General features: G+C 39.5%; 3 protein-coding genes across 3 annotated transcripts in view; 2 read left to right on the top strand and 1 right to left on the bottom strand.

Moving 5' to 3' along the window:
- Nucleotides 1-4,466, top strand: part of LOC106513333 (dnaJ homolog subfamily C member 16) — an 18,187-nt gene extending 13,721 nt beyond the window's left edge. Inside the window, exons 14-15 of the mRNA XM_014002117.1 lie at nucleotides 1,519-1,689; nucleotides 1,787-4,466. Of these exons, the coding sequence (XP_013857571.1) occupies nucleotides 1,519-1,689; nucleotides 1,787-2,261 (646 nt within the window). The 3' untranslated portion in view covers nucleotides 2,262-4,466. The remainder of the gene's footprint in view (nucleotides 1-1,518; nucleotides 1,690-1,786) is intronic.
- cdab (cytidine deaminase b) lies at nucleotides 2,635-7,336 on the bottom strand. The gene is made up of 4 exons (XM_014002124.1): nucleotides 6,973-7,336; nucleotides 6,060-6,171; nucleotides 4,974-5,031; nucleotides 2,635-4,765 (listed from the first exon to the last, which is right to left on the bottom strand). Exons 1-4 carry the CDS (start codon nucleotides 7,316-7,318, stop codon nucleotides 4,625-4,627), a joined length of 657 nt encoding a protein of 218 aa, XP_013857578.1. The 5' UTR covers nucleotides 7,319-7,336; the 3' UTR covers nucleotides 2,635-4,624.
- The window catches only part of LOC106513337 (trypsin), an 18,009-nt gene continuing 14,833 nt past the window's right edge, over nucleotides 4,714-7,889 (top strand). Inside the window, exon 1 of the mRNA XM_014002122.1 lies at nucleotides 4,714-4,790. The gene's annotated coding sequence lies outside the window, so the exon portion shown is untranslated. The remainder of the gene's footprint in view (nucleotides 4,791-7,889) is intronic.

Consider the following 7,889-nt stretch of genomic DNA (forward strand, 5'->3'; position numbering starts at 1 on the left):
CATTTGTTCAATTTTATTGCTTAAATGTGACAGCCCCTTCGGTGGCTCACTCTGTGCTCTCCACTGGGTCTGAAGTATAGCATGTTAATATGACCCAAGTTTGGTGCTGCTCTGCGGGGCGTTTATATATGTCCCATACATGATGTTGTACCGAGTGAATTGACTGAAAGGGAACGTAATGTTATGCATATAACTACTGTTCCCTGAAGGAAAGGAACGAGGTACAACACATGGAGGCCCCGCTGCACAGCTGGGCTCGGTGAAGAGCAGTATAACTAAGGAGTGACGGTGATGCGACAATATTTATATGTGCAGGCGGAGCCTGACATCTGTCGTCATCACGTCACCTGCCTAAAGGCGTGATTAGAGGTGGCTTCAGCCAGGACACGCAGGGGCGTGGTTCCCATACATGATGTTGTACCGAGTGAATTGACTGAAAGGGAACGTAATGTTATGCATATAACTACTGTTCCCTGAAGGAAAGGAACGAGGTACAACACATGGAGGCCCCGCTACACAGCTGGGCTCGGTGAAGAGCAGTTACTGAACTGAGGAGTGACAGTGATGCGACAATATTTATATGTGCAGGCGGAGCCTGACATCTGTCGTCATCACGTCACCTGCCTAAAGGCGTGATTAGAGGTGGCTTCAGCCAGGACACGCAGGGGCGTGGTTCCCATACATGATGTTGTACCTCGTTCCTTTCCTTCAGGGAACAGTAGTTATATGCATAACATTACGTTTTGCTGCTGATAAAGATTAGATTCTCTTCTATAAACGTAAATATTACACATAAATAGACTCAATTTAATGAAACAGAATTGAGTCCAAATATAAAATGTACTTTTAAATCCTCCATTGAAAGTGCCTGTGACATGCACTTCTTTTAAATACAAAAAGTAAAGAAAACCCTTTATATTTAAGAAACTTGACATAATACACTCACTTTTACCCATTTTGACACATAACTGGTATATTTTCTTTTGAACTTGGCTCAGCCAAAATGAAACAGGAAGTGACATCAAAGGGGAACTCTTTAAAAAGTTTAACTCTGTGGTCTTTGTTGATTGAAACATTATTTGAACTCTGACTCTTCATCTCTCTGATAATAATAAAAATAATCTAAACAAACATCAGATTCTTCTCTACAGTCTGTTTTTAGTTGTCGAAGCGATGCTCTGTTCACATGCAGACATTTCACTGTGACATCACTTCCTGTTAGTTCACACGCAGATATTTTAACAACTGTTCATCTCAGCGGCGTGAATTTTATTTTGCAATATATTATTAATGTTATCTTTCAGAAATTGCAATCATATTCATTACAAAAAACTGATGTCACAGACACTTTAAGGGTTACTTTAGATTTGTTTGAATAGCCTGTTTGTGTTTTTCTCTGCGGGTGATGTTTCTTGTGTTTGCAACAAAATGCACGAAGCTCAGAAATATAATAAAAAAATGAAAGTTTGGCTTCTTTTTAACTTTGCTTCTTTCTGTGTTTGTCTTTGGTCCGTTCAGCCGTCCTCCAAAGAAGGACTTTGTGGAAGTGACAGAGCTAACAGACGTAACATACATCAGTAACCTGGTGAAACTGAGGCCGGGTCACATTAATGTTGTACTGGTGCTCACCAACGCTTCCAAGAATGCCTTGCTGAGGAAATATGCCAAGGAGGTTTTCTCTTTCTCAGGGTAAGTCACTTTTAAAGGACGTATAATTAAGAGAATTTATTTTCTCTGGTAAAACGTAGCAAATCTTTCATTCACTAACGGTCTGTTGACCCCTCAGCACCCAGACGCTCCACTTCTCCTTCCTCAACACTGACAAGCACCGCCACTGGATGCCTTCCCTCCTTCACTCGGCCGGTCATCCTGGAGAAAGCGAGAGCCACTCCGAAGACGAGGAGTCCTCCGACTACACTGGCCACGTTCTGGCTCTGAACGGCTACAAGAAGTACTTCTGCCTCTTCAGACCCGTCTTCACAGGAGACGACTCGTCGTCCGAGACCTCCGCTGCCTCCGACAGCAAGAGGAAGTCCCGTTCCAGGTCCAGGACGAGCTCCCACTCTCGCTCGCGCTCCCATTCCAGGGAGGACGGGGCGGCGCCAAGAAGGGGCTCGAGCAGAGCTACGAGCCTAGAAGTCCACCACAAGCTGGACAGGCTGGGAGTGTGGATGGAGAGGCTGATGGAGGGCACGCTGCCCAGGCTGCACGTCCCTGCGTGGCCCACGCTCAGCGAGGACTCCCCCTCCACAGAGAGCTGAGGTCAGAGTAAGAACTGTTGGGGGTTTCGCCCTCCTTATTGGGTATCTGCAGAGCAATGTTGTTGTTTTCAGAATGCTTTTTTTTTCTGTTTGGCATATGTAGGTTGGCACTGAACTGTTGGCACTGACAGTAGCAGCAACACCTTGCAGAGGAGTGTTTGGGTTACAGGATTGCAAATGATCATATTGCTGTTTCACATCCAAACACAGTCTGTGTGCCTCATAGCACAGACRTTTGCTGAGGCTAACACCTGGTGTGTTTTTAGAGGCACACCAGTGGCTACAGTAAGAAAACACTCAGTAGTTTCCTGACAAACTGTTAACACACAAAACTGTAAAAAAGTGCAGATGCGTTCTTTTTGATCCTGCAAAAGTTTTTTTGTTTGTTTGTTTGTTGTTTTTTTATATAAATGTGCTCAGAAAATGCATGAACATTCACAAAGCTTGGTTTTCAGTTTCTTCTTAAGCCATGACTGAATGTAGAAGCCACTGTTTGCACCACAGCTAAACAGATAAAGAGATTTCAGCTTCACCAAAAGGGAATTTGGTATTTTTCGCCATGAGTGTGATTATTTTATGTTCTCACTTCAAGAAACAAACGAACAAAACAACTAAATAATGACAAATAGCAGTCTTATACGGTATGAAGTAATGCCAACATAAAAAACAAGGTCAAAATATAATTTTTTTTTTAAAAAGGATTAACGGTTTAGCTATAATTATAGGAATGCGTTTTATCGGCTGCTTTTTTGTGTTGTTTGTAAATGAAATGTATTACTTCATCTTGCAACATGTGATAGCACTCAGACTCAGCTGCTACCACACCAACGTTTGTTCAATTTCTGCAAAAAATGACCTAAATTTGCTAAATTTGATTAGCTGTGGCAGCCATTTTGAATGGGGGTTACTCCAAAGGTTAATCAGTTAAAGATGGACATTCAGTAATTAATCTTGAAGAGTTTCATTGGAATTGGTCCAGTGGTTCATGACATACTTTGCTAACAGATGAAGTTGACTGTAATGGTTAATGCCAATGATTTAAAAAGCAGATTAGCACTCATTTTATGTGTTGGGAATAACTCTCAACTATGTACGCACCAATAATTAGCTAAGTAACTGTAAAATTGACTGCATTATCTTCATCTTTGTGTTTGCTAAGCTTCCTTAGCTGTGGTGGCCACCTTGTGTTATGCTGACTCCAAGTCTTAATCACTTTTAGAAGTGCAGCCAATATTTGTATTGTGAAAGTTTCATTTAAATTCAAGCTCTTTTTCAGGAGATATTTTGCTAACACACAGACATGATGTCACCTTCAGCAGCAGACAATAATCTCTGGAAGCCTAAAGCCACATACTTTGTGACTGAAACTCTAAATATATTTTATCTTTTTCAAACTATCTCAGCAGGGTCTTGCAGCACATCATGGTCTTCCTTATGTGCAAACATATCAATTATTTCAGAGTATATTGTAAAAACCCCAAGAAAGAGGGAACATTTGAAGGAACAAGCTTGAGGACATTTTATGTTCAAGTCTGTTTTCCTCCCTTTTTCCACTTTTCCCAGTTTGTTTGCAGATAAAGGTGACGTGTTTTATTGTGCTCTCCTGTAACTGCTGTCATTTATTTATCAGGTGAAGTCATGCAGAGGAGGAAAGATGCTGCTGGGTTTTTTTTTTTTTTGCACTATTTCAATTATTTAAAACACACAGGCCTCTAAAAGTGTACTTTATGTTTGGAAACAGTGCTGACATTTTGATTTTAGTTCTGTTATGATGAAATATTTCTGCCAGAGACATCCAGACTTGGATTTTTTTTCTTCTCCTTATTTTGTCTGAGGCTCACTTTAACCACATTCTTGTCTTAGCTCTGAATCAGGAAGAAACAAGATATTTCATCATATTTAACGGTCTCTTTACGTGATCTTGTAAGACGTAGATGGACCTAAAAAATCAGATGATTTAATTGAGTAAATTTTCAGTGGCAGCTTAAATGTTTGACTCTTATATTTGTTTTAATTTCTCTGCTATTCAACAATAAGCTGTTCAGCAAATGCAGCACACTGATGTAAAAAAATGTCCTGTTTGTCCTCTGAGCCTATTTGTTTTAAAATGTCAAATCAACCTTTTCAAAGCTGCTTATTTATTAAAATGTGTGAACTATAATTTCTTCTCTGCTTCCTTAAACTAATAAATATTTTTACCAACAATATTTGTGCATTCATTATCATCAAATAGGTATAAAGATCACAAAATAAAACAAATCCTTTTTTCCACAATTTCTATTATTACAACATGGATACATTTGAATATTTACAATTATCAGGCGAGACAAGCACAAATATAACCACTGCGAAACGTTTTGAGCTCAGTACTCATTGGGAATGTTGAACACTTTCTTCATGGACATGTCTTCAGGGCCAAAGGAGGCGGGCAGCAACTCGTCCACGGTCATCCTCTTATACGAGCCGTCAGGCTTCGACAGGTAGACGTCCCAGTCGGACCCAAACTGGTTGAAACGAGGAAGAAAACTGGTATTTGCTTTTTCTCAGCACATACTCATGAACACAGAGACATGTTAATAGAAAACCAGCATTTGCAAATGTTTTACTCAGTTTACTGCCGCCCCATCTTTAGACAAATAAAACCAAGATGAAACATTAATTCTTCCCCGATGACTTTATAACCTGAATCTACCAGACTACAAGGCTTCCTACCTCTCTCATGAACTGCCTGCAGCCTCCACACGGGGAGATGAACTGCTCACACAGGTCGCTGCAAAAGAGCAAAAAATGGGGCACAGAACCAGTAAAAACTTGTATCGCAGGTGTTCAGAAGTTTAATGATTAAACGGTCTTTTCCACATGTGGGCCTGAATGTGACCTGATAGGTCAGGGATGCCCAGTCCTAGTCCTCAGGGGAACACTATGTTCCCTGTTTGAGATCATGTTTTCAAGTTCTCCACAGGTCCAATACTCACTCAGTTATCCAAATCAAGAAGTCAAATAAGAAAAGCATCTCACGGTTCAGACATTTTTCTTTGTCGGTGGATAATTTTTTTAAAGGGATTCATGATTAGTTGTAACATTCGACTTTATTTAATAAACATATATTTTAACTGTAAAATAAAGACTGTAAGAATACTGTAGGATGTTCAGTTTTTATCATTTTTAAACTAAAAGTTTAGTTTAAAAATGGTTCAAATGAAGCTGAGGTGGTTCTTCCATGAAGCAGCTCTGTTGTCCTCCATCCATGTTTTCATTTACAGGCTGAGTCATTTCTACCTTCTCCTCTCTGTCAACGCTCTCTGGTTTCATTTAAAAGTGTCGATCATCAGACATTGTCCAAGATTAACCTTCAGGGTGGATATAGCTCGCTCACACCGAGGGCCTATCGTTTACCCAGAATGCTTTGTGTGTAAATAAAATGGCTCTGTCCGTGTTAAAATATATATATTTTTAAATTTACAAAACTAAACATCCTACAGTATTTTTACAGTCTTTATTTTACAGTTAAAATATATGTTTATCTAATAAAGACTAATGTTACAACTAATCAGGGATCCCTTTAATCCAATGCTTCTCTGTTTTGACACCCCTTTAAAACATAGGACTATGGCATCAAGGACCAGGACTGCACACCTCTGTTTTAGGTTATTTAAAGAGGGGATGATTTTTTTATTACATATTTTTTAAATTTTAGGTAATACAAGTCTTGTGATACACGATGACGATAGGGTTGGACACATCTAACGCGGAGAATAATTGAGCTCCCCACATCTTGTCAGTCAGAGGCTCCAATACCTGGCGATGGCGATGGCCTTGAAACTTCTGTATCCCTCCGACACGGCCTTGGAGATGGCTGTCCTTTCAGCACACAGTCCCAGATTGTAACTTGCATTCTCCACGTTGCAACCTGTCAGAGTAACAAAGAAGAATGATTTAAAGGGGATCAAGCAGATTCTTAGAAGTAGGGTTATGAACAGTTAATAACTCATGTGTTTATGACAGCTCTTTACATGAACCGAGTTTGACGTTAGATGGTTTTTCAGGCTAAACTGCTGCTTGCAAGTGCGTCTTAATAACTGTACAGTTAAAAAGTACAATCTGTTGATTCAGCTTTACTTCTCCAAGCTCAGGTAAATATATAACCTCTCTTCAAAAGCTCTAAACTTTCACTTTACTGTATGTTTTGTACAGTGAGGTCCTTACACCCTAAAAAGTGGGTGGGTGGTTTATTTACTTCTGGTCTATTCAAATAACTTTGGTGGGGGGGTCTTTGGACTCCCATATTTGCCCCCTCGCTCCCTCCTCACACCACACACGTGAGGGGACAGGTGACTTTCCTGTACAGTCACGCTGACAGGAGCGTGGTGTCTCTGACATCTCTCTGTGTGTAAACAGAGGTTTGATCCACAGACAGAAAAGCAGTGGAGTCTTTCCTGAAACGTTCCAGATGGACTGCTCCGCGCAGGACGAGAAACTTTCCCATCTGGGTTTTCCTCAGGTTTAAGTCATTTGAACTGTGAGGTAATTACTAACACAAGTGTGAACAACAAACCAATGTATAGCTGCTCATTTTATGGAAAAAAAATGGAAGTAAAACTTAAAATCTAAGCTCTGTTCCTTGAAGCAACACATTCACAGCTTTTAGACTACATAAAATAAAAGCAATAACATGTCTTCACACAGATAAACAGTTAGAGTTGCAGCTCACCTGTGAACACGGTGTTGTCAAAGGTCATGAGAGCAGCTCCCACTCTGAACTTACTGTACGGACAGTAAGATTGTTTTTTTGCCTCCTGGGACTGAAAGATCAGCTTTTTAACTGTTTCTTTGCACAGGTCTTTTGAGTTTCGATGCATGATGTCCCGTCCAGATTTGACTCCATCCATGTTTGCTCTTGTTTTTTTTTCTTTCTTTTTTGTTTTGTTTTTAGTTTTGTTTGTAGGCTTGTTTTTGTGCTGGTGAATGAGCCTTTTGTGGCTTGGCTTTAAATGTGAATGGGACAGAGGGGAGACGGGGAGAGGGTGCAGCCACAGCCAATCGTTGACTGCTGTCATGAAGGAAGGGGAGGCGGTTCTGTTGGGTTCTGTTGTTGGAACGATTAATGAGTAGCTTGTGTGTGATGCTAAACAAGAGCTGCTAACTTRCCTGGTGTAAAGTCAATGGAAAACTATTTACTTTGTGACCAAAGTCAATAGAGTCAGTCTGGGAAAAAAAACATTTTCTTTTTTTTATTTTTAAAATCCATTTTTTACATATTTAGAAGAAAAATAGCTTCAGGGAAAGAAAAAAAAATGTCGAGTACATAACAGCTGTAGCATGTTTTGAAACAAGACTTGACAAATACTGTTTAATGTGTGCATTTAGCCAGTTTACAATATTCAGAGTAATCTGAATGAGAAATGCCTGCGTATTAAATTCACCTTGTGGCTTGAAGAAAATAACTTAAAGGGATCCATGATTAGTTGTAACATTAGACTTTATTTAATAAACATATATTTTAAATTTTTATATTTAAAATAAAGACTGTAAAAATACTGTATGTTCAGTTTTTATCATTTTTAAACTATAAGTTTTAAAATATATTACACAGCCAGGGCCATTTTATTTACACGCAAAGCATTCTGG

This window comes from Austrofundulus limnaeus, unplaced genomic scaffold, assembly GCF_001266775.1.
Source record: "Austrofundulus limnaeus strain Quisiro unplaced genomic scaffold, Austrofundulus_limnaeus-1.0 Scaffold11, whole genome shotgun sequence".
Taxonomy (NCBI): Eukaryota; Metazoa; Chordata; class Actinopteri; order Cyprinodontiformes; family Rivulidae; genus Austrofundulus; species Austrofundulus limnaeus.